General features: G+C 41.9%; 1 protein-coding gene across 4 annotated transcripts in view; it reads left to right on the forward strand.

The window, feature by feature from the left end:
* pax5 (paired box 5) overlaps positions 1-27762 on the forward strand; it is a 52480-nt gene that overhangs the window by 16004 nt on the left and 8714 nt on the right. For 2 of the 4 annotated variants that reach the window (XM_034120664.1, XM_034120665.1), the window contains exons 3-10: positions 2022-2219; positions 3135-3199; positions 5543-5668; positions 12131-12309; positions 19130-19262; positions 23953-24054; positions 26400-26486; positions 27626-27712. In XM_034120664.1, the coding sequence (XP_033976555.1) occupies positions 2022-2219; positions 3135-3199; positions 5543-5668; positions 12131-12309; positions 19130-19262; positions 23953-24054; positions 26400-26486; positions 27626-27712 (977 nt within the window). The remainder of the gene's footprint in view (positions 1-2021; positions 2220-3134; positions 3200-5542; positions 5669-12130; positions 12310-19129; positions 19263-23952; positions 24055-26399; positions 26487-27625; positions 27713-27762) is intronic. The other 2 variants (XM_034120666.1, XM_034120667.1) reach the window with 1 other exon arrangement.

The raw sequence follows: 27762 nt of genomic DNA on the forward strand, positions 1-27762 counted from the left end.
TGTTTGTATTTGTGTGTGTATGTGTGTGTGTTTGGTATCAGTGCCACCCTCTTCCTACCTCTGTGTCACAATGTGAAATTGCCAAAGACACAACAAACAACAGTCAGCCATCATCAATATGTTTGGAATCACATCGATCACTGTTATCAACAGTTTGTTCTGATGACGTTGGGCATCATTACAAACAACTTGTAGTGAGGTTTTTATTTTTACTAAAATTGAATCACTGACAACGATAACAAGGTTTCATGCAGTGAGTCCAGAGAAACCTCGTACATTTTTGGTAATATGATTAACTATTGACATTAACATTATGATTACCATGTCTTCTCTTTATCTGTACCCTGTGTACCAGATGTAAACAGTTTTTACTCTTTCACCCTGGTGAGAACTGTATGGGTTTACCAATGAGCCTGACTAATTTAGGCATTGAATTTAACTTATTCTGCCTAAGAGTGCCTGGAGAAAGTCTTCTTTTCTAATGCTAGTACCAAAGCAGCAGCATAAACAGTTGCCTACAAATGCAATCTTAGAGAGGAACCGATATGAAAAAGACAACCAAACTAAAAGTTCAAATAGAGCTAACAGCGGAGACAAATACCAATGGAGTCCAATACCATTGGGTTTACAATAATCCTTAATGTGGCCAGATATCAGTAAAAGTATCAAGGACAGGCTATACAATATAGCAATCAAGTTTTCAGAGTTAATAGATATCGCAATTGTAATAAAAAAAAAAAGTTCTGTCTTTTCTTCACATCACATTTAGACTTAATATTACTAATGATTATAGGTTTAAGTTTCTTTTAAGAATATCTCAATACATTAACACATTATTGGCCACTTTAGCTCATTCTCCTGTCCACACTGAAACCTTGTGAATATAAGAGGTGGGTGACACAATCCACATTCTTTGTTCTCAGCAAAAAAACACTGTGACGTTTAATTATAGCTAATAGAAATACACAGCAGTATCAGAGTTAAACAAATCTAGTGAATATCTTTCAAAGTGTTCGTCTTTTTAGAGCAAATTCTCTTTATGTTTCGGAAGAAATATGACTGCAGTTGAAGGATAAACTGTAAACAACAGGGGAATTTCTCACTGCAAATACTCTGACTTTGGAAGATAATCACTTGATTTTTTAAATCAGAGTCATATTAGTCTCAGTTGAATCCACAAAAAAGGCATATTTGCTCAAGACAAGCTCTGTGTATTTTGCATACCATCGATCAGCTCACTTCTCTTTGTCAGTAAGGACAGTGAGAATGTGGACCAACCTATCCATCAAGAAATAAAACACCACGAGACTGAAGGTTCATCTTTTTCAAGATCAGGGGCAAATAGAGGAGGAGGGTGAGGGGGACAGGCCAGAGATACGTGAAGTGTTTTAAAATCATTTTGAATTCAAGCCAGAAGGAAGCCCTGACAGCAGTGGGAAGGTCGTTCTTTTACTGAGAAGGCATATAGGGAAGAGTTGAGACTGGGTGATACAATGTCCACACCACGAGGAGTAAAGTGACAAGATTGCACAAAATCTAAATCTGAGGAAGAAATGCAAAGAATGTGCTCCTGTTAGACTGATTTTAGCAAAAAAAACGCTGTTGTTAACCAACTGTATGCTGTCCAAGCAATATCTCCTTAGGAGATTAGTTATACTAATACAACTTGTATAATTGTAAGAGCAAGTTGTGTTCAAAAGATCCAGAATAATGTTCTTAGTAAACAGTATACATGGTTAAAACATAGAGAGAACATATGTATACATTGTTTTCATCAAATGTGCAGTCTCATTTGTGATAAAGAGTATGAGAAGACATTCTGTTGCACCATGGGTTGGTTAAAATTGTGATATTGCCTTTTTTTATTATAAAATCAACACTGTGGCACTAGCAGTAAAAGATTCAGAATTTACAAATGTTAACCTTCTAACAGCTTATTTCCTACACTTCTAAAGAAACAACAACCTTCTTGTATTGCCCATCATGACCAACGCGAGCATCTTCTGCGCTTTGATTGGCAGGTACTATGAAACGGGCAGCATCCGCCCCGGGGTAATCGGGGGATCCAAACCAAAGGTTGCTACTCCCAAAGTGGTCGACAAGATCGCCGATTACAAACGCCAAAACCCCACCATGTTTGCCTGGGAGATCCGGGACAGGCTTCTGGCCGAGAGAGTGTGTGACAACGACAGCGTCCCCAGTGTCAGCTCCATCAACAGGTACTACTGTCTGAGTAAATGTGTGTGTGTCTTTGAGGATCAACTCATAGCAACAGGTACTGAAAGAAGGTAGAGCTCAGAGCAAAACTAATACAGAGTGTTTTGTGTGTGTGTGTGTGTGTGTGTGTGTGTGTGTGTGTGTGTGTGTGTGTGTGTGGTGTGTGTGAGTGTGTGTGTGTGTGTGTGGGTGTGGGGGTGTGTGTGTGTGTGTGTGTGTGTGTGTGTGTGTGTGTGTGTGTGTGTGTGTGTGTGTGTGTGTGTGTGTGTGTGTGTGGGTGTGGGGGTGTGTGTGTGTGTGTGTGTGTGTGTGTGTGTGTGTGTGTGTGTGTGGGTGTGGGGGTGTGTGTGTGTGTGTGTGTGTGTGTGTGTGTGTGTGTGTGTGTGTGTGTGTGTGTGTCCGGGAGAGGAAAAGAGAATGGCAAAGAGGCCCCGGTCTCCATATGTATGAAGTGGCTGCAGCTCAGTGGTTCAACACGATGGTACAATGACAACCCTTTCCCCTGAGCATAGAGCCAGAGAGAGAGGCAGGGATAGTGAAATAAGAGAGAGAAGGAGTGAGCAAAAGAGGCAGACAAAAGGAAAGGAAGGTGTGCGAGAGAAAGGAGAGCAACAGATACAAAAGGGAAGGAAAGAAAGGAAAAGGAAAGGAAATGAGACAACATGAGAGGAGAGGAAAAGGGGAGGAAAGGAAAAGAAAGGGAAGGAAAGAGGAAGAAAAGACTTGCATGAGCAGCCAAGCAGGAAGTGTGAGGCCCCTCTGCCATGTCAGCCTGCCACCACACACACACACAAACACACACACATATACACAGACACACACAGTTTAGCTCCCACGATGGTCATGTTCTCTCTGTCACTCAGAATCCTCTCACACAAACACACACACACACTAATATCTCCTCTCTCCTCCTGCAGGATCATTCGGACAAAGGTTCAGCAGCCGCCCGGCCAAACGGGCTCAATGTCGGCTCACAACTTAGGTAGGTCTGCTGCTTTAAGAAATCCTGTTTCAAACTGTCAAAGCAAATTTTACAGCACGGCCGTTTTTGTATGATTCTCTCAGGAGCTGGTGTGCCGTGTGTGGAACAAAGCAACGTATTGAGATTCTGAACTCTAACTCACGGTGTGAAATGTGTGCCACAAATGTCTTTGCTTGAATGTTTCGATCAAGATGTCCCAAAATGAACAGTCTGAAAGGGAAGTTAGTTAATTTACAAGTAGTTCATGTATTGCTTATTACTGTAAACATTATTTAATTTATGTGATGGTTTGGGGTAATTATTTCTTAAACTACATTTGTTATCTTCTTGTTGTTGAGTATAAAGTGAACAGTTGAACAGTTGAGTAGAAAAAAGTAGAATCAGTAACAGAGGATCATACAAAAGAGGTGTCCAGCTTATTGTACATAAAACAATCATCATAATCATTGATAAGTCTCCTAATGGATATCATGATTCTGAAATGCCTATAACGCAAAATGTTTAAATTACAGCAGTGCTGGATTTATAAATCTGACTTGAAGTAACTACCCTGAGGTCCACTCAGAGGCTACAAAGGCCAACATTATCCACATGTTGGATTTGATAAATTGCACATTTGCTTTGGAATATGTGCCTCTGAATCACATAATCATTAAAAAATGATAAAATCTGTATGGCAGATATTGGATTATGACTGATCGTGTTTACTGTAACTGTTTTCTGACTATTCCTAAATGAGTTTGTGTTCAACCGAATGATCACAAACATGGTTTCAAAGCTAAGTGCCGGTTCGTGGGATAATTCCATCATAAAGTAGATCGCGAGGACATTAAAGTGTATAGGTAAAAAAAAAAAAAATGTCTGTCACTAAAGAGGGAATTTAATATTCTTGATCAAAAGACTCTTGAATCTCCTCCTTAAACATGGTTTGGCTGCTCATTGTAGTTTCTAACCAGTTACAGTTACAGACAAGCAGTATATCTATTACAGCTATGCCTGAAACATTATTTCCTTTTCCTCGATGAATATCTTAGAACAAATACATCTGAAAGCTTCTCTCCCTCTCCTCCTCTCTTTGCCCTGCAGTGGATTGTGTTTCGGTGTATCTCATATCTTCATAATCACACATTGTCTATTAATCTAAATTAATTTCACACACACTGCTCCCTGACTCCTGCCTTTACACACATTTAGCAGGCGCACACACATGCATGCACACCTAGATGCAACCAGACACACACACACACACACCCGCACGTACACACGCTTACAGATTACACAGATAAATGGGTCCCACTCCCAGGCGGAAAATTGAACATTTGGATTTGCTGAATAAAAGCGTTACGTCTGATAAAAAAAAGAGTGAAAAGAAAGAGAAAGGAAAATCAGATAATTGAAGTGCTAAATCAAGTGATGGGAAAAGGAGGGATCTGCATTCATTATACTCTCCTTGTCGTTAGCGAAGGAGTAACAGCTGGAAGGGACCTTGATCCTTTGCTTTATCGTTTCCTTTTATTCCCCTTTCGGTCTTGTCTTTCTGTGTTTGGGGGTCTGCTGGGAGAGAGGATTAGGATGTCTGTCTCCACACCTTTCTGTCCCTCCTGGGATACCATACTGTCACTCAACCCCATGTCCGCTTACAGGGGCACAGATAAGGGACCGAGGAATGAGTGACTGTATGTTTTGGTGTGTGCGTGTTTGTGTGTGTGTCAGGAGGTTGCACAATGTGTGTGTTTGTCACTGAAGCGGTGACAAGTATGTCGCTGTGTGCGAGGAACTTGTCTGCTCCAGGGGGAAGATTAGAGGTGGAGACAACGAAGGGTAAAACGCAGACCGACTCCTGTCCTTTGTGGATTTGTTTGGGTCTGTATGGCTGAGTAAAAGTTTTAGAGGATTAAAGTGCCTCTATGTTGAGTTTAAGGATTTCACTCATAGTTTTTTGTTCTGTATCTTCGATTGTGAATGTGTCACAAATAACTGAATGAAGACATGTGAGTGTTACTCTTTAAGTAAAAAAAACAACAATACAAAACAGCTGGGAAAGAGGTAGCAAATATATATCGTATGTAGTTGCAAAGGTATCAACAATACATATGCAGAAATATCAACAGTTTTTGCGTGGGTCAGCAATTCAATATTTCATCTCTCTGTTAACTTTTAATAGTTCTTCCCCCTCGAGTGTTAGGTGGCATCATGTTATCATAAACAGTGCCATTTGAATGATGATCTAAGATGTTGTCCTTATGATGCTCATCATAAACATAACTTTTAATGCTTCAAAATAAACATTAAAAGTTATATTTTTTATTTGCCGATGAATTTAATCTAAGTTTCTGTCTGCAGCCACTTCTGTAGCGGCCACACAAGTGTCGGGAGTGACCAACGACTCAGCCGGCTCCTCGTACTCCATCAGTGGCATTCTGGGAATCAGCTCATCTGCCGATGTGGGCAAGAGGAAGAGAGACGAAGGTGAGCAAAATAATATGTGTGTGCGCGCTTGACTGTATTTATTTTAACCCCATCTTTTGCGTTTTTATAAATTTTAATAGAAATAACTTTTCCAAGTGGACTTAAATAATATACACAACATTCATAACTGCGACGGCCAGCCTCACAACCCCCTCCCTTCTCTCCCACCATGGAGAGCCCAGATGGGAAGAACTCGGATCAATGACAGATGTGTGTAAGAGTATGTGTGCAGATGCAATGTGGGAGTTCTAAACCAAACATCTTCATTCAGAGAGCCCTACTTGTTTACTAACGGTGCTTCACTGGAGAGTTACCTGAGGAGTCAGTTTATGCATGCACTATCGATCATATATGCTGTCATACCGGATCAATGGTGTACGTATGTTAATGTGGGTTCTGAGCTTGTGTGTGTATATGGGGGTTCTCACATGTACTGTATGTATATGTTTATGTGTAAATGTGCATGTTTGTGTGTGTATGTGGCAGTGTCAGTGGCATTAAAAAGCAATCACACAGACAGTCTCCTACGGTAAATGAGACAGGACCAGATGTCGGAGCGAAGGGGGGTGACAGAACGCCACTGGGGGCTATTTCTCGCTCTCTGTGTCTAACACACGGACACACACACACTCATACAGTATGGGGTCCTTTTCCCACTGTTGATGAATTTCCCAAAACATTCCAGCAGGTTCCAGGATAAATCCCAGGTGCACCTTGAGCATTTTGATATGCTCGGATACAGCCCACTTACCCATCAGCAGAGCACAAAGACTTTAGACCTGACACACACTCAAACACACACACATGCACTCAAACACACACACATGCACTCAAACACACACACATGCACTCAAACACACACACACACACACACACACACACACACACACACACACACACACACACACACACACACACACACACACACACACACACACACACACACACACACACACACACACACACACACACACACACACACACACACACACACACACACACACACACACACACACACACAGTATAGGTGAATAGAGATCACAAACTCCACTTTCTCGACACAAGGGAAGGAGTAGATGTTAGGGTGAACACATGGTGGATAAAAGTTAAGCTTGTTTTGTATCCCTCAAAAAATTCTGACATATGAAGTTAATAAAAAAAAAAGAGGAAAAGTCAAAATATCGCAAAAAGTGTATACAAATATTGCAGCAGAAGAAAAACCATCAGACTTTTGTAGATTCATTAGAACATTATAAACTTCCTTAAATTGATACATGATATAAACATAAATGCCATATTTCCCCAAAATTTGACTGGTGCTTGGTAACTTGAATTAAATGTTATTGTTGTTCGCCTAAAATTGTTTAATAGTACCCGTTTGGAGAAATAGTGCCATCAAGTAGAAAATATCCATTTTCTTTTAAAGAAATTCAGGATATTCAGTTAGAAATTACCAAAAATAAGGAAGGAACCTTGATTATAGTGGCCACAGAGCACATCATATAATTATTTCATAATGCTCAATTCTGGTCTACATTTGTTCTTTCCACAGCAGACATTTTGAATTTTTATAGAATGAAAAGCACAAGAGTGACTTATATTGTTTCAGACGTTTGTTGTCCACAGTTTGACTGCTAGTTTATTGAAATGTCTTACTGGGAACGAAGCCATAGTAAGTGTTATTAGATACATCTTTGAAAAAAGCTATAATAATTCAAGATGTATATTAGGGATCTACTTTTCTTATAAAGCCATATTGCATTGACGAGAATAATAAGTCATGTATAATTACACAAATGTATCCAACATTACTATGTGTGATCTGCTGTCTGTAGCACAGACACTGTGGTCGAATCTACAGTTGAAATCCAAGCTCTGTTATCTCATTAGGAGCATTATTGTTTCACTTTGTTCTCACATGACGTGCTAAACCATGTGCTACATGTGTGGTCTGTTTTGTTTTTTTATACTACTGGACGCTGTGTTTCACAATTCATATTGAAAGTATTGTATCACGTTTCACTGAAGCGTCCACTAAGCATTGTGTGGCTCCGCGTCACGTTTGGCTTGTGTGTTTTATCTGCAGTGTTCCTGTGGCAGAGGTCTGAGCGGTTGGCTCTGTGGTCTAATTAACAGCATTGCTAATCACAGCTTCCATTAGAGCAGCCCCCGCTGGATAATGACACACACACACAGCACGGGGCGACAGGGGGGAACAGCATGCACTGACATGGACACACAAATACAGACACAAACACACAATAATGCAAGCTTCTCACACACAATCTCCCATATGCTTGTCGGTACAAACATTTGTACACAGAAGGAAAAAGACATAAACAAGTCACACACACGCACACGCACACGCACACACACACACACACACAGACCCACAATCACACACAGCTATGGCATGTTGACTTTGTCGTTATACTGCATATTTCTCTTAGTACGGGTGAATATGTTACATTATGCAGTAATAAGACAGTGTTTTATAGGCCTGATAAAAATAAGAAAACAATGTTTTTGCTGCCCAAAAAAACCCTATCAGGAAAGATCAATAAAGTACTATCTTATCTTATCTATTTAACTCAAATGCTAAATAATGCAAGGAGTTTCCTCATGTCTTGACCATTTTGTTGGATTTTATTTTTATAATTATAAAAGACATGAGGGGATTTCCAGTATTATTTTGCATTTGAGAGAATCCTTCTTTCTCAGTTTGTTTTGGAAATCAACCAGTCTTTTAGACCTTTTCACAGCAGAGATTTTAACAAATCAGAAAGGCAGGAAATACACAGGTGCAATTATAATATTATTGGTAGCTGAATTCCATTAAGTTGTTCCTCTTCAACAACAACCTCACATACAGTAATGTGTAATTGTTTACTAGTATGGCTCCCTTTGACGCTACTGTTGGTGTTATTTGTGCCACCTGTGCTCTGATAAGTCAAAATGTCTGCTGCCAAAAAAAGTCAGGTAGGTTTTTGTGATATTATGTACTTGATTAATAAGATCATATCACATCTAATAATATCATATATGAACCTTTGTGCAGGAAACCTTTTATTTGTGCTGTAACCTTACAAGCACAGAAATGGCAGCTGTGCAACTGATGGGAACACTGGAAGGCGGGATCATGTTATGTGTGTGTGTCGGCAGGAGGAGTGTGTGAGGGTAATGCCCTGTGGTGACCTCTGCCCCCAGCCAAAGCGAGGGGAAGTGGGGGGAGGCTGGGGGCAAAATGTAGATGAATGGGAGTGAATGGAAGAACTTGACTTGTGGGGCCAAAAGGGGACTATTGTATCTTAACCTATTCTCTTACACAGCCTCTCTGTCTGTGTCTGTGCGTGTGTCTCTCTCTGTGTGTGTGTGTGTGTGTGTGTGTGTGTGTGTGTGTGTGTGTGTGTGTGTGTGTGTGTGTGTGTGTGTGTGTATACATGCATGCTCATTTAAAATAGGTACAGGTGTGCATTTTAAGGGAAACTTCCTTGAATAAAAAGTATTTTCAGTTTTATTGAAGAAAAATCCCAAGTGTACATGTATATAAAAAGTGTCGTTTGCATGAACAAGAAAGATTTACCCAGAATGCAAAGATGACCTCTCACCCCCTTGTGCATCCACTGTGACATGCAGCAGCTTAGCAGATAAAAGATGCTGGGTGTGAGCAAAAGATGGAGGATGGAGGAGAGGAAGGAGGGGAGCTCCGCCCTTTACTTAAGAGTTTCTCTCAGTGCCTCCCGCCCCCCCAAACTTTGATCTCTGGAGTTTGTCACACACACACAAACACACACACACACACTTCTATGCACACAAAACATGCACTGAAACACGCAAACAGGTGACAACCTATCTAATTCTCAAAGGTATTTGGATTTAATAATTCAACTGTTCTTGTGTTGTCGAATAAATGGCCACTACAGGCCTAGTCAGAGGGAGACGGTGTGGGATAGAGGGAGAGAGAGAGAGCATAGGAGATAGATAGTGAAGGCGGAAGAGAGAGGAAAAAGGAGAACAATAAGGGCTCATTGTTTGTTTTGTTCTGCTCTGAAAAAGAGGGAAGAGAAGCGCTTCCCTTCTGAGACTGACTCACAGAGGTAGAGGCAGCTGTGTGTGTGTGTGTGTGTGTGTGTGTGTGTGTGTGTGTGTGTGTGTGTGTGTGTGTGTGCCTGCGCACGGGTATCCAACAGTGAATAGGATTTAACCCGTCACGGCAATGAGTTTCTTTACCCATCCATGGATACAATGAGACCAGCCGGATATCAAACTACCCACCCACCCACACACACACACACACACACACACACACACACACACACACACACACACACACACACACACACACACACACACACACACACACACACACACACACACACACACACACACACACACACACACACACACACACACACACACACACACACACACACACACACACACACACACACACACACATGAATGGAGTATATTGATTATTACAAGTTAAAGATTTGCTTTTACCACTTGATTACAGTAGGTTCTGTCGTATCCTTCGGTCTGTACTTTGTAGACACTCCGTCATGAGAGACAAGGGTCAGACTTTCAGTGTGCATTCAGTTGTGTGTGTGTATTTTTGTGTGTGTGTGTGTGCGACAGACAGAAGCAGAAAGCAATAAGCTTGCTGAAATGGTGCCATCAGAGCTACATGATTGATCAATTGAATTCCATCATGGGGACTGGCCGGTGGGATTAAATGGGTCGCCGTGGGTTACCAGGCTAAAGCATCATACCGGCTTTATCTCCCCCCTGATTGGTCTGTCACCAGAGACCTGGACCATACACTCACACTGCTCCCAGCACCTGTATATGACTATGTGTGTGTGTGTGCGTGACTATAGACGAGAAAGAGAGATTATGATCAAGCAGTGTTTGTAAGAGAGTGGGTGAAAGAGGTTTTGTGTACTGAAAAGGTATGGCGAGGTTTTGTGAGTTATGCAGCACTCTGTGAGTGTGAGGTGTTTTTGTTGGCAGACAGATACTGTCTCCTGATTCCAGGTTCACTAGAAGTCTTTGCGGTGAACTGAAAAACACTCCTTGTGCCAATGACATTACCACCTGAACTCGGACAATAAAATAGTTTGCAACCAGTTGTAGTATTATACAGCTGGGAATTATTGATCATTATTTGATTAATTTATTGGGAGACATTATTTTCTGTCTAAATGGCTTTCCATGACAGACCTAGAGTTGTAATTCCACAGTGTGGCCACTATCTTATATTGGCTTTGAATCCTAGAGGTGTTCTTCGGGACCTGGGCAGGTGTACTGCCTCACATGATGGCTCTCGAGTCAGCATTAATAAATGCCACTAGAAATGTAAAATGAAATAATCTGCTTACAAATAAGAGTATCCCTGGTTCTGCTTTGGTTATGATCCTTTTCAAAATTAAAATAAATTGTGTTGAGTACTCTTGGCTGTGGTTTGGAAATAAGGGATGGTAATGGATAATAAGAGCCAACTTGTAATGAAGTGTAATTATCATGTAATGTTGAATGTGGTCAAATTCCCTGAAGCACTTGTTCTAGTTTGTCCACTTTCTTTTTTTTTTTTTACATCAGTCTTTGTTTTTCTTTAGGATCAGAGTCTTGCACAAATGGATCTGTATTCCCTGTCCAAATGAAAAAAAAAATTGAAGCTCCTTCCCCCTCTCCAACTATCTGTCATATCAGTGTCTCTGCCACCGGACACACACTCACACACTGACATAAACACACGCCACACACCAAACACACACTCCCACACAAAAAACGCACAGTGACCCCAGGACTAAAATAGGCTCTCAGGAGCGGTTTGAAGCAATGAATTGGCTCTATGGAGGGGGATGTTCACCCTCATCCCCCTTTTTCTCTTTATCTTTCTCTCTGGTTCTCTCTTTTCTAATCATTTGTGGGCCGCGACTCTTCAGAGTTCTTATAATTGTCTCGTTCAGTCCCTCAGCCTTGCAATAACTGCAGGATACGAGAGCTCACGGTCTAATACTGATACCCCAGCAATATATATGTGTGTGTCTGTGTGTGTATGAGTGATACGACAAGAGGAATGGAGAGGTGTGTTATATATGAGAGGCGAGAGTGTACTTTTGAGAGATCAAGAATGAGAGAATTGGATTGCATTTGTATAGCATTTTCTCTGAGTCTCCACAATCTATGAAGTCACTCAGTCCAAAATCAGCTCAGTGGGGTTCATATGAGTCCATACTTTGCTCCAACTTCTCTCTCCACATCTGCCTCACTAAATTATTTCATTACTTCATTTCTCCATCATTGCCTGAGACTGGTTTCTCCCTCTGCAATTCACATTAGACTCAAACCCTCTTTAAACCTCCTCTATTTCTCTTTTCAGCCTCATAGTCCTCCATTGAATATCCTCCATGTACAACCTCTCTAACCACACTCCTTTCTCCTGTCTTTCTCATGTAGGATTACAGGAGTCGCCGCTGGCCAACGGGCATGGCCACAGTGGGCGGGACTTCCTCAGAAAGCAGATGAGAGGGGAGCTGTTCTCGCCGCAGCAGATCGAGGTATTGGACCGCCTGTTTGACAGACCATGTCCAATCCAATCCAGCTCTGACCTCTATGTGAGCCCTGACTCTGGCAAGGTAAGGGCATGGCACCGCAGGCTCTGGGCCGAGGCTGAGTTTGAGAGTAGGTTGAGGGTACGACACAACTTTAAGGTTCTTTAATGCTAGGTACCACTAATGCAAACCGAAGATTTCACATGCTTGCTGCGCTAACTTTGACGAGATGCCACATATTTCCGTGCCAGTAAATAACGGTCTAGACCTGGTAATCCCAACAGTATGTAAACAATATTGTTACTCGCAGATGCAAAATCTGACCAGAGGTAATACATGAATTAAACACAAAAATGATAATGTAAAAGAAACAAGAGTATGCAGTGAGGCGATATTCATAGATTGATTAAGGATTACTACGAACATTTTCTAGGATTAGTTACAGAGGGCAGTCTTAAATCTATGGCGCTCTAACCTGGATTTTCCTTGGTATTAGCTTGGTAAACAAGTTATTTGTCAGTGAATACAAAGGTTGTTTGTTTGATCTACAAATATCTTGTTTGTATTTAGAAAAGCAACTTCATTCATACAAATTACAAACAATAACGGAAATGCTTGCCTCTGCTTTTAGCTAACAGCCTGTCCATCCTGCTACGCCTTGCCATGCCTTGCCAAACTCAAAGAAATTAGTCGGTCTGTTCAGAAAATCCCAAATAAATATTCCTAATGCTATCTCCCCAACAATGCAGAATAATTGCATTTTTTCCTGGTTCATCTGTTTTGTTTTTCCACTGAGAGATGTGAAAATGACAGCATCAAGTCGTGTTTCTCTGTCAGTCTGACACACTGCTGTGAGTCTCTGTGGTCTGATAGACATTGTGATGGCTGCAACAGAGACCCACTCAGGCCTATTGATGTTCCTATAATCCAGATACACTGCAGGGGTTAATGAGCATATTGACCTGGCTCTCATTATGACCTCACTTCCTGCTGTTTAGGGATGCCAAAGGAGCTGTCCGCATGCTGATGCCTATTGGGAATGTGCTGCGTTTGTGTGTCGTTTGCATGTGAAAAAAGAAACATGAGCAAGAAAGGAATTATACTGTATGCAACATCTAAATTGACCTCCCGCCCTTTCTCAGCAGTTTAGTTAATGTAACTCTGAGTGGAATAAACAAGTGTAAGTAGGACGCGGAATAACAAAATGACAACAAGCAAGCATTTGTATTCTCTCTAGATTTTCTCAGGTGTCCTCTTATCTGCAGCCCTACGGAAAATATTAAGGAAATATTTTGCCAAAGTTTCTGGTTTCAACAGCCTTGAAAAGCATCCCTTATTCAGATGTATTTATTCAGTCTGTGTCAAGGGCAAAAGGACAAACACACACTAGAGGAGTGTATGGAGTCACATGTAGGCTACAGCCTTAGACCTCTAGGGCAGAGTTTCGCTTTTTAGCCCATTCACTTCCCTGTGACCGACATGGGGAGTGGAGTGGTATAGGGCGAGAGGTCGACAGGGATTGGCTCTAGTAGCTCTATAGACTATGACTCAAGACTATAATACCCATGATTCATAGGTCAGTGTCGTCTCTGAGCCCGGTCAAGCCACTGGGGTCAGGCATAGGGGCTTTAAACTGCGGGTCGCCCTGGGGTCAAACTTTAGGCTTTAGGACGCTGCATTGTGATTACAAAGAGGTGCACACACACATGCATTTTGTTACTCTCTCTCTCTCTTTCTCTCTCTCACACTGCTTGCTGTCTGTCCCTCTTTCTTACCTTCCTTCTCTCATCCTGTCTAGTCGACCACCCCCCTTCTTCCTGCATTTCCCAGAGGGAATGATTGACAGTCATACCCTTAACACTGACAGCTACAGCTCAGCCACTTTGGTATGTGGGCTGAGCTGTGTGTGTGTGTGTGTGTGTGTGTGTGTGTGTGTGTGTGTGTGTGTGTGTGTGTGTGTGTGTGTGTGTGTGTGTGTGTGTGTGTGTGTGTGTGTGTGTGTGTGTGTGTGGGGGGCACTGCTTGATGGGGTTATGGTCAAGGGGGGCAACACTGTGTTGTGGCTGACATTCCAAAAGGATGCTTGATTCAAACCTGGCCCTGCTGTTGATGGTGGCAGCATGTGAGGGTGTGAGTGTGTGTATTAGTGAAAGAAAGATAGAGGGACGAAGCACAGACGAGAGAGAAACAGACGCAAGTGGCTCAATTTCAGGTACCAACAGTATATCATAATGGTATCCTAATATACGATAATTTCCGTGGTTATTTCAACCCGCTCATTATCTTTTAGCTTTCTTGCACTGAAACACGAGCCTCATTCATTTTTTCTTCTTCCACCATCCCACTTAAATAGATAAGAATTAAAATTGCTCACGTTCTTCACAAGCATATCTTATTTTATCTGTCCCCAGTAGTTACTTTTTTTATCCTATTTGTCTCCTTTTCTTTATCTTTCCCCCCTAACAAGCCATTCTTTTATCTCATCTCCCTCTACAGCTCTTGTTCCCCCTCTCTCTGTAGTCTATTAAGCCTCACTATTAATTTGTGTGTGTGTGTGTGTGTGTGTGTGTGTGTGTGTGTGTGTGTGTGTGTGTGTGTGTGTGTGTGTGTGTGTGTGTGTGTGTGTGTGTGTGTGTGTGTGTGTGTGTGTGTGCTCATCTGTGTGTCTGCATGTGTGCCTGTCAGAGAGAGTTCATTTGAATTTCCCTTCAATCACTTCCTATTACTCAGGTGATAAATCAGCAAGGCTTATGGAGCCACCACCCATCCATGCTGCCCTGGGTCCAAATGCCCACCGCAGCACCAATCAGTCTGCCTACACTGGGTTAGAGTAATAAGAGAGAGGGTCTTTTTAATTCTCTCTACCCCAAAAGATCAAAAGTAAGAAAAGGTCAAAGGCAAAGGCTCTGAAGGATGGAGATGGTTAAACTGGTCGGACTCATATTGAACACAAGTACAACTTTACTCTCCATACTACAACAATTGTATTTGTAAGGGGGGATCTTTAACCCAGGACACAGAGCCTGTGTTTGTTTGGGCCCACATTGTCCTGGTTTTGTTATACTCTCATGTAAACAAATATTTTACATTCGAAATCTTTAAAAAAACTCGTTACAAATATATAGCTCTACTTAGTTTTCATTTCCTGAAACAGGGCAACAGGATATTCATAACAACCTATAAAAATCATATTTAATTTTGAAATTTCCATTCATAAATAATTCATAAATGACTAATGTTAGCCTAGAGTTGAGGTCTATCTGACTCGTCAGGAAATAAATAGCCACCCTACTGTGGCCACGCTCAGTTTGAGCGCAGATGAATTCCTTCCCCACAATCCCATGTCTCAGTTTGTGGGCCTCTAAGGGAATTGTATTTGTTTACAGTCAAGCCTTTTTCCATCAGGAGAACACAAGACAATGTGGAGAGAGAGAGAGGGAGAGACAGAGACAGAGAAAAATCAGGGGAGCTATTTGGGGAATGGAGGAAAAAGGGAAATACTATTATGCAAATGGAGCAAGCCAGTGTGTGTGTGTGTGTGTGTGTGTGTGTGTGTGTGTGTGTTGTGTGTGTGTGTTGTGTGTGTGTGTGTGTGTGTGTGTGTGTGTGTGTGTGTGTGTGTGTGTGTGTGTGTGTGTGTGTGTGTGTTGTGTGTGTGTGTGTGTGTGTGTGTGTGTGTGTGTGTCAGAGAGCCGATTACGCCTCATCTGTTATTGATGTGAAATTTGGACCAAACCATTACCTTCTCAGATCTGAGTCAGTAGACCAACCTTCTGTGGTGTGAGTTGAGGAAAAGGTAATTGAGCTCGCATACTAATGTTGAAGAACTATTTAGATATGTGGTCATGTTTCATTTAATCATTAAGATGTTACTTGTTATCTTAACACATTGCGTTTTCTTTATGAAAGTGGAAAGGGAATATAAAGAAGCACACTACAATTACAGGCCAATTGGAGAAATGTGTAAACACATGATACAATTTTAAATTACTTTAAAATCCTGTTAATATTGCAAATGAAGAGTCTGAAATGCAAATCTGCTACAAACTCAATTAAATGATTCCGCCTCTGGCCTAGGTTGTCAAACTTGTATACACTGTAACCAACTCCACCAAAAAGACACCCCAAGTACCATCTAGCTGAAGACCTACCAAACACCTTCTTCATCCAACAACATTTAAACCAACATTTGTGAAGACTAAATGTTTTCTCTAGGAGCTCTCTGTACATTGCTAACACAAGGGGTGGCGTTTAAATTAATGAGGCAACTCCATTACTTTTACATAGAGCTAATATTCAGAAAAATCGTCTTGTCCTTTTAGTTTGCTCAGGTCTTACATGCGTCCATTTCTCTGTCATCACTTTCCCACCAACATCCTCTTACCCTTCGTTTGGCCTGCCCCTGCCACCTTTTCCTGTTACCCTCCATCCTGCCCTGTACAACTCCCCCTCCGCCACCCCTCAAGCCCCAGCCCCTCCGCAGCTGCGTCCCTCCTTTTTGATGAGGGCTGATGGCGCTGTATGAGCGGTGGAATTGACAACATTTACGGGGCCGAATGAGAATGATCCATCTTCCTTAGCGTGCTTGTCACCCCACTGGCCAAACTTCATCATGGCCAATTACCACGGCAGACCCCTTCTACTGTGCTGCTGTCTGGCCCCCATCTACATGGATACATGGACACATTAGACACCATTATAATAAGACAGAGAGCGGCCAAGAAGGGAAGGAGGGGGGTGGGGGGCAGGGATAGCATGTATGATTGGGTGAAAAAAAAAAACTACAGGTGTGATGTGTGAGGGGGGCGAAAGGGGCGTTAAGAGAGAAAAGACAGCTTAAAAATGTGTCTGAAGTGTAAAGAGAGAGAGAGAGAGAGAGGGAGAGAGAGAGAGAGAGAGAGAGACGTGTGTGTAGTGTACTGGGTAAGCTCTTATTTGGCAGGTCACAGTCCAGTGGTTGTGTTGTGTGTTGACGAGCACAGGGGTGTTTAAGAGGTCAGTGAGCACAAACACACGCCTACACTTCCACACACACTTCCACACACACTTCCACACACACTTCCACTTCACACACACACACACACACACACACACACACACACACACACACACACACACACACACACACACACACACACACACACACACACACACACACACACACACACACACACACACACACACACACACACACACACACACACACACACACACACACACAGATGCAGAGGTATTAAAAGGGTCAGTGCAAAACTCTCACCTCATCACCTAAAGGAAATTCTGATTGCTGTCATTAGTGTACACACACACACACACACACACACACACACACACACACACACACACACACACACACACACACACACACACACACACACACACACACACACACACACACACACACACACACACACACACACACACACACACACACACACACACACAGTATTTCCTCAGTTTGTGCAGTAAGTAGCTACATATACTGTACTTTTTGTGATTACAAAAGCAACATTGTCACTGACAATGAATTCAACGAAACATTTTGAATGAGAAAAATAATTTACAATACTTGTAGTATGAATGTCCTACTTTTGTTTTATATTACCAGCTGTTTGACTGTGACATGTCATTGCCTCCTATTTCCTTGTTTTTAGAAACACGGTAGCATTAGCACCTCGATATTGCTTGAAGAGAAACACCAAGCTTAAGAGTGTTTCTCCATTTTCTTCTATAGGAAAAGATTTACAAATGAAGAAAAATCACATAAAATCTCACATACACAATCATAGTCAGCAGGCAGGTCATTTACCCATCAAGAGCTGAGCGGCCCCTTAGAATTGGTGGTTAATCTATATATAGCTGGTCATCATTGTCAATGCTATCACTCTAAATCACTCCACACACACACACAGATCTGGATAAGAGATGAGGATTGATGGGTCATGGCTCGATGTTAGGGTCAGACACAGGTGAGCGGACAGTTTCCATTACTCTGTCTGCATTAAGGTCATGATCTATATAGACAATAGATATATTTTTCATGAACAGATTGTAAAATGTTCAGCATTTTATAATTGGCAATATTTGTTTTGGTACTGCAAGTATCCAAAGAAACATGTTGAGATACCACCATAAATACTATCCAACTATTTGTATAAAGCAGGCTTCATTAAAATCTATAACATTCTATATTTTCATTAATCAAGTGAACATATTATCAAAAGAGTTACAAGTAGATAACTAGATATTGGTTTGTCACTTCAGTATCCTCTTCTCTATATGTTTTTTACATCTATGTGTGTATGTGTGTGTGTGTGTGTGTGTGTGTGTGTGTGTGTGTGCTCACTGTGCACTGGGAAGCTGAGTGTACGTGTGTTGAGATGATCACGGTTCTTATTGTTGTTGGTATCTGGGGAGACAAGAGGCTTTATGTTAGCCATAGTCTATGATGCCTGTGTGTGTGTGTGTGTGTGTGTGTGTGTGTGTGTGTGTGTGTGTGTGTGTGTGTGTGTGTGTGTGTGTGTGTGTGTGTGTGTGTGTGTGTGTGTGTGTGTGTGTGTGTGTGTGCGGGAGAGAGAGAGAAAGAGAAAGAGCGAGCTGATCGTGTGGTTATAGACTGTTGGACTTGGTTGTACAGTAAATCCCTGTCTTTGTAAACAGATCAATAAACTCCACTGTAGGTGTTTTTCTGTATGTGTGTATGTGTGTGTATGTGTTCCTACTAAAGCTTCTTTGCTTTAAGGAAGGGGCAGCATGTTGGAAATGTAGCAGGAAATAACAAACAGATTGATCACAGCTGTAAGCAACATCCAGCACTGTATTCATGTTGTATTGAACATAAAAGGTCATGGATTTATTCTCTTAATTCTGTTCTATTCTTTCTCCACTTCCTGTCTCTGCTCAGACGTCAGATTATTCGTCCATGGCCTCACTAGCGGGAGGACTGGACGAGATGAAGAACAGTTTGGGTAATCCTGGTACAGGGGCGGAGTTAGGAGCCAGCGTGTCGGGTCCACAGTCCTATTCACTTGTTCCAGGTAAGAAAAATATCCACCATTTAACTTCACTCATGCTCTGAAATAGACTTTTTGCTAACCAATTAAAAATTGAATAAGATATAAGTGATAAGAGTGCATATAACTACAACATCTCAGGTTCAATTTCTTCCTCAGTATCATTGTTGTTTATGGTACCACCCTTTCTCTCTTTCCCTCTGACATTTCTACCTGTCAAATAAATAAATAGTAAAAAATGTGTGAAGCATAGTCAGCAATGTGAGTTTGAAGTCAAGTGTGGTTATATTTCACCTATGGTAAGAGACCGGAAAGTCAAACACATTTTTCATAACTTTAGTAAATTCTAATAAAAAACAAATGTCAACCTAACAGAACAGGCTTTATTTAGCTAATTAATAAAGATGAAAAGTCAGACATTGGGTGAGAATATACATTTGCAAGCTTCCCAAATGGCAGGCTAACACAATCTGTCTGTCCGTTCGTCTGTCTATAATGTGATTCATTTCATTGCCCTGATTCTGATCATAACTAATTACATATAATTTATAAATTATATTAAAGGGGACCTATCATGCAAAATGCACTTTTGTACGTCTTTTATACATGAATATGTGTCCCCGGTGTTCCAGGGAACTCACCAAGTGTCAGAAAACACAACCCTCTCTATTTTCCTCCATACCCAAATCTCTAAAAACGGGGCTGCAACGGATCTGATAAAAACTGATCCAGATTTGAACACGTTACTGACATCAGGACGGTGGCGCTACGGCTATTGGGCCAACTCTCCACCTATCAGGGGAATGTGGGGTTGGGCCACGGCCATTGCCGCTCGAAAGCGCTGGAGACGCTGTAGTACATATGCCAGGCCTGTAAGTGGCGCTGTAGTCTGCCACAAAAGCAGCGAAGAAGACTTCCCGCGCATGGTTGCCATGGTTGCCCTTCTGTTTATTCTTCGCTGTGGCTCTTTTTCTCCCTCCCCGAGGCAAGCGTTTGCTCCTGCTGCTGTAATTCAATGCAATCCCTCCCCGTCGAGGCAAGCACTGTAATTCTCTCCGGTTAGTCCACCAGCAGATGACAAACACCCACCTCTCCGCCTCTTCCAAGGAACGAGGGGACCGTGCGGCAGAGTTTCAGTTAGGTTTTTTTTCGCCGTTCAAGATGTCCGTTAAAGTTTAAATCTTCCGGACAAAATTAGAAAAGTGCCGGTCAAAGGTCTTCTTTGTTATTTATTGAGCTTTAAAACAAATGAATAACGACTCTACAGTATATAATAATATAATAAAACACGGAGAGCGGAGATCTCCCCCCTCTTCTGACAGCCCAGCAGCTGATCAGAGCACGCTCTCCGCTCCTGCAGGGGGACGTGGTCAGCTGCAGCTCACAGAATCAGCCCCCTGCAAAAACAGGGCTGGAAAAAGAGCAAATGGAGCGAAATGAGGCATGGCTAAAATGCAGGATCTGTTTGGTATTTTGAAAAAAAAACTATATTTATATACTTTATATAGGTATGGCCCTACAATATATTGTTCAAATATAGCATGATACAGTAGGTCCACTTTAAATTAATCTATAGTGCACAGACCTGACAATAGCATTATATGAAAAATACCATGATTGATATTTACATACCGTCTACCTCAGCAGCTACATGGCCTCTATGTGATTGAGCCCGTTTAAAGATATCAGTGCTTTGGATCTCAGGAGAGGTGAAGAGCCCAGAGGACGGAAGGAAGAGAAAGGTGGAAGGATAGAGGAAAAGTGAGAGCCCTGTCTCTTCCTCCGTCTCCATTTAGGGGCGCTGGGAGAGGCAGTGGTTAATTAAGAGTAGACCTGGGAGCACTTGGCAGAGGCTTTGACGTTCCCATCTATAATGAGGGGAATCATAGAGCTGGGAATTTGGGATATCTGGGAATGGGCTCTTTTTTTGCCCTTTGAAACCACAGAGGAATATTACCTGCTCAAGTCAAAGGAGAAAGACAGAGACACAGAAAAGAAGAGAGAGAGATAACATTTCCATTTCTGCTTATGCATGCAAACACACATTCGTATTCACACGCACACACACACACCTTCTTAATATTATGCATGCATTTCCTGCCTGTCTTTTCCCTCAGAATAGAGCTCCCTCTAGGGGATCAGACGTCTGTGTGTTTGACGCAATGTTATTGCACCCTTGACGTGTTGATACTCTGGACACGCTGTAAAGCAACATTTACACATTCAATCTTCCTTTCTGAGGCTTTTCCAAATCTTTAGGGCATTTTCGTTTTAGTCTCAACCTCACCTACTCTACTCAAGTGCAAAAGGACACACTGTACACTCCCAAATCCCTCCAGGTTTGACATATGTTGTTCTGATGGCTGTTTGATGGGGAAGAGTAAGATAGGACGACAGTAAAAGAGAAAGGGAGGCAGACGATGCGTGTTCATGTAGCTGCAAGTGAGCATGGAGGAGACTTGTACTTGTTAGTTGACCTCTACGGAAAAGCTTTGGAGAGCAGATACATCAACACAACTGGCATACATATGCACAAATATACTGCGTGCACAGACAGAGCACAAACACACACACCACTGAGGATCTGGCCCTGTCTGCCCCCTCTAAGTTGGGCTGTAGAGAGTCCATCTCTCCTCGCGTCCACCCTCTCCTCCCTCTCCTCCGTGCCCTGTGCACTGACCCCGAGCGGATGAGTAGCCCGTCTGCACTAATGCCTCGCTGTCGCGTCAAACACAGAGAAGAACTTTACTACACTGAGACAGGAGAGAGGAGGCGGAGAGGGACAGAGGAGGCTGTAGTAAAGAGGGGATCTGTGAGAGAGAAACAAGTATACTAAGGAGGGGAAGAGACTATATAAATCTGCTGATTTGTACTTGTACCGGCGAGGCAAGCGTATAACACATAAACCTTTTTAATAAAAGGCCATTTTAGCCACGTCTGAGCTTTTCTGTAGAGCCACCATGAAAACATCTGATGTCTCTTATACTTTTGTTAATGACAAAATATTTCCTTCAGCCGTACTTTAGTGTTACCGGTAAGTTAACACATTTTAACACGCTAAGGTTATGAACATGGTAACCATTAGCCTCTGAAGAAAACAACCAATATTTGATGGGGTTCCGGTGAGGCAGGCGTATACCGGGCCAAGCCTTTCTATTTGTTGTGCCAATTATTATTTGCAGTCAATTTCAGACCATGTCTCCTACAAAAAAACATACGGAAATTACAAGTTAACTGCACTAGAGTTTAAGTTTTAAAATATGTGTTTAACTTTGTAAATTGAAACAAGACCAACCAAAACTGCAAACTAGGAAATGCATTCCGCATCTTTTGCTTTTCACTTTCACCAAAGACTGCCTACATTTAGTGTAAACAGTCAATACTACACTGACTAAAAAAGAAAAGCATTACATTTCTGTGACTTTAATCTTGACCTGTGCCTTAATTTGCATTTATATGTAGGTAACTGTTTAATAGAGATTATTGTACAACATATATTCGCACATTATGATATTTTTGCCATAAACTAATAATAACAACTGATAAATCAGCACAGCCAAATAGGTCTTGTTCTATTCCCAGTAATGGAAAGAAATGAAATCCCAGTTTAGTCTGTTGTGTTTCACACCATCTCTCCCTTCTCCTTGTCTTGTATGTTCTCCTCTCTATTTCCCAGCTCCTCCTGCTCCTCCTTTCAGTTAGTTAGCGGTGGTTAAGTGGAGGGGAAGTGAATGGGATTGATGGTGTTAGCATCTGAGCTGTTTATGATGATGATAAATGTGTGTGTGCAGGGGGCAGGGAGGAGGTGGGTGTCGATGCAGGAGTGTGTGTATGTACGTATGATGATGATGAATGGAGGGCTCCATTTTCACGCACTCCCAATGTCTACTGCGTGCAAACATAGAGAAATGATTCGGGCCGACACACTGTCATGTAGTCTAATGCAGTTATATATCCTACCCACCAGGTGACAGACAGAGGAAGGAGGGGGGAGATGGTGGTAACGAGAGAAGGGGGAGTTGGTAAATTAATAGATGTCAGCGGATAGAAAACGAGGAAATAATAAACAAAAGAAAGAGGGACATCCAAAATGTGCTTCTGCATTAGAATTTCAGTAAAGATCCTGTATGAAACCAAATTTAAACTTTTCACACTTTTTCATAGCATAACAGGTATAGCAAGTAGAATGAATACTTATTACGTGAATGTTGTTGATTACACCTGTGCTATATCTGCTAAAACATCAGTGTGAAGTGAACATGGCTAAATGATGATGTCTCAGTAAAAGTATTATTTATATATTACATTAACGCGTGTTTTTAACTTATTTCCTAAAGTCAATTAATTAATTTAAATTTCGATATAAAAATCAGCTCATGTAAAACGTTTTGTTTCTAGATCGATGAATCCATTATTCAATTAGCTGATTGACTGCAGACAAGCACACATCTGAATAAGAAATATAAACTTTAAAGCAAGTGTCAGAGCTCCTCCTAGTTTCTTACATTTAATGATCAAAAAGGTGACTGAATTTGGGTTTTAAGACGTTGGTTCATACAGGACCAAACATCTGAAGACATAGTTTTGGACTGGTATCAGTGAATGTACTAAATATATTGGTTTATGGCAGGTTTAATATAGGACACTAAAAGTTAGGAACTAGCAGAATTAATAGAGCTACAACCTACAAATATATGTGTGTGTTTGATTACAGGTCGAGACTTAGCCAGCACCACTCTGCCAGGCTACCCTCCTCATGTTCCTCCCACTGGACAGGGCAGCTACTCCACCCCCTCCCTAACTGGCATGGTACCAGGTGAGTGCCACGAAACGCACACCACACATACAGTTTCAATGTTCCCGTTTCTCGCTACCAAAAGTTACATTTATTCTGTCATTTCTTGCCACCCATCACTTAGCAGATCTTTAACTAAATACATATCGGTTTGAATTCCCGATGGATGTGTGTGTACCTTTAGGAGGTGTACTTAGCTTAGCCACTTCCTCCTTCTTGTCTGTCTACACACCATGGCTGACAGTGCTCCCAGGGGGTGGCGTGTGTGTGTGTTTCTGAGCGTATGTGTGTGTATGTGTGTTTGCGTGGGTGTGTCTCTCTGTGTATCATTAGAAAGCAGCCACAGTAGCACAGCTGTCCCTCCTCAACATTAGTAATTTGTTTTTAATGAGAATCACCAGTGACCCACGACTAATTCATTCATTCCCTTCCACTCCGCCTTCTACGCTGCTTTTGTGTTTCAATCCTGGATCTCCATTCTTCTTCTGTCTCTCCTCCTTTTCTCTCCTCCTCTCTCTTTTCTCTCTCTCTCTTTCTCAAAGTGCATTGCAGTGGTGGTCAAGGTTTAGTATACTGAAGATAATAAAGCGGTAAAACACAAAGCAACAGAGGCAGTGAGACAAAGTCAAAATGATGTTGTTTACAAGTTCTTGTCTCAGTGTATTCCCAATCATTCACTGTAACACACACACACACACACACACACACACACACACACTCCTAGGCTGACAAGCACACAAACACACACACTCTCAGCGGACATGTAGGAACAGCACGTCTAAAGATGGGTAACCCTGTCGCCCTGTCCCCCTGCGCTCACCCCGTCCTGTCCTCAGGTTTGACAGCATATTTGTGTGTGTGTGTGTAAGGGGTTGGTGTATGTTTATGTGTGATGGCATGCGATTGTTTGTGAGCTTGTGTGTTTTGTTCCAACAGTGTGTGTGAGTGTGTATGTGTGTGTGATGCGACCTTGACACTAAGCTACACGAGGGAGACCCCTGAGCGTCCTCACCCTTCCTTCCACCACCCCCCCTTTTCCTAAACAACCTGACACGTTGCCGTCACAACGGTGATGACAAGGGGAAGATGTTCGCACCCAGGGATGCCATGGAGACCGCATCCCGACCCCACCTGACAGACGCAGCTAAACATCCACACACATAAGCACACACACAAAGGGTAGTGGGAACCAGAAAATGTGTTGGGTTGTATATACAAACACACACACCCACACAAACAGTCTCAACATCTAAATTCTTCTCAGTGAATATTCGAAGCTGCCTGAATCCTTGAGCTGACTGGAGTGAGTGGAAGAGATAATCTCTCAACTTTGCTTCTCCAGCTTCGCCTTGTTTTATCTCAGCACTTCTCAGGCAAATTATCTTCCTTTTTGTCCGCTCTGTCTAATATCATACCTTCATTAAGCAAGCAACTCTGTTCTGCTGTTCTTCTTCTCCCTCTCTGTCTCTCTCTCTCCCTGCAGCAGGGGGGCTGACACTCAGAGGGGGTGTAGAGGAGCAGCGAGGCAGAACCGACAGAACGAGAGGGAGAGGGTTAGAGGGAGGGGGCATCAGGGTCTGTGACTGTCAGCTATGGGAGAGGGATCCCCCGGGAGCAGTGAAGGTTCAGGAGAAGAGAAAGAAAGAGCAAAAGAGTGGAAAAAAAGAGAGCAAGTCAGCAGAGAGATGTGTACACATTTCTTTTTTTAAATAGAGGAGAAGAAATGGGGAGCAATGTTGTTTTGATGTGAAGGGTGACGGGTGGGCTGTAGTCTGGTGGGCCAGAGGACGAGAGAGAAAAAGGGGTGAAGGGAAGACAAGAGGAAGAGTAGACCCCAGACAGTAAGTAGTAAATGAGGGAGAAAAGCTATGCTATCATCCACAAAACGAGAGGACCACTGCAGTGAGATCTCCTGTTCAGCTCCTCAACCAGTCTGCAAATCATTCTGCAGAAAACTAACGCCTGGTTAAAGCTTCATTATAAGCAAAAATCCTCAAACTACATGACGAATTTGCCATTACCATTTGTCATTAAAATAACAACTGCTGCTGTCATTTCATTCACATGCACCCAAGTATTCCAGATATGATAGGGCGTTTAGTACAGGTATGTTCAATAGGTGTTGAGAGCATTCACTTATACTAAAATATTTTAATGAGGTTGAGAAACTAACAAGCACTTAAATACAGCTGGATCGGGTAACGCAAAATAAAAGTCAAAGGCTCGGAAAAATTCAAATTCAAAGATTAAAACCAACAAAGGTTTAGCATTCGATTTCACAAGGGAAAGGTAAAAAAAACAAGATCATCCTTCTTATTCTTTGTTGTGTTTAAACATGCTCCGTTTCTTGTCTATGTTTTTTTCAGGGGGAGATTTTTCTGGCAGTCCATACTCCCATCCCCAGTATTCCACATACAACGAATCGTGGAGATTTCCTAACCCCAGCTTATTAGGTAGGTGTTTCTCATATCTCTGCACCCAGTTCTACCAACCAGAAATAGATCAATAATTGTATCAATGAATTTCATTTCCTTCTACCTCACATCACAGTTCCATCCTCTCTAATACTCCCTTGTAATATGCCGTATCTTTCATGCTCCACTCATTTTTTTTCAAGACATTACATTTCTTTCTGTATTGTATCGTACAGTACAATTCATCATAGACATACTAATGGTTCTGTGAAAAGATGATTTAAAAGACTGGCAATTTGGGTTGTGAATGGATCTGAATAAAAATGGAAGACAGCGAGAGAGAAAGAGATCAGACCATACTGCCACGAGCACTGTGCCAGACTACAATGAGCAGGCAATATTGCTTATAGACTCAAATTAAATAATCCTTTGGAAGGTAATGTTACGTCAGTCTTAAAAACAAGTTTTCAGACAACCCATGCAGGTCTGACGGCAAAATCCAGCACCCGCAATATAGAAAAATGTTTATTTTCTGTTAAATGATTAAAACTTCAATGTGCCTTCTGCTTTAGCATTAGAAGTGGGTGATATGACGATATATAACAGAAAAGATTTTTGCCATATCATTAGTATAGCATAATCCTTATATCTATGGAGATATGAGGCCATTGTGGATTAAAGACCAACAAGCAGCACTGCTTTATGTGTTACTGTATTTGATTTGTATGATTGTTACATAAAAGCAATGAAATGGGTCTGTCAGGTGTCAAATATACTGGATTTGCCCAAAAGAACAAAATAAAATTGTAACCATTTATGAATTCTCTGTTGATTTTCCAGAAAATGTATTTTTTTTATCATATATATCAATAATGTGATATGAATGTACATATTCTTCCACCTAATGCCAAAAACCATGGATCTCTTTAGCCTTCAAAACCCGTAATTGCAAATGTTATAATGAAATCTTGAAACTGAGAGGGACAATTAACCCAGAGGCAAAATCAGTCAGTGTCAAAGTCATTATCTAGGGAGCCATTTTAGAGGTCACGTTTAAAGGTGAAGCGGTCAGCGGCTGGCCGTGTAAAGGTCAATAGGTGAGAAGGTTGAGTGCTGTGCTGACCTGTGTCCCCCGCTTCCTCTCCTTACCTCGTCTCCCCCCTTCTTTCTATCCCCAGTGTTTCAGCAGGATTACGGGTCTCTCCTGGGAACGGAAATCGGCTGCTCCTCCAGTCTCTTCACCAGCCAGGCTGGACAGATGCAAGGTAGGAGGAGAAAGAGAGAAAGCTAGTCAACATATGCAACGTGTGACGAT

This window comes from Trematomus bernacchii, unplaced genomic scaffold, assembly GCF_902827165.1.
Source record: "Trematomus bernacchii unplaced genomic scaffold, fTreBer1.1, whole genome shotgun sequence".
Classification (NCBI taxonomy): domain Eukaryota; kingdom Metazoa; phylum Chordata; class Actinopteri; order Perciformes; family Nototheniidae; genus Trematomus; species Trematomus bernacchii.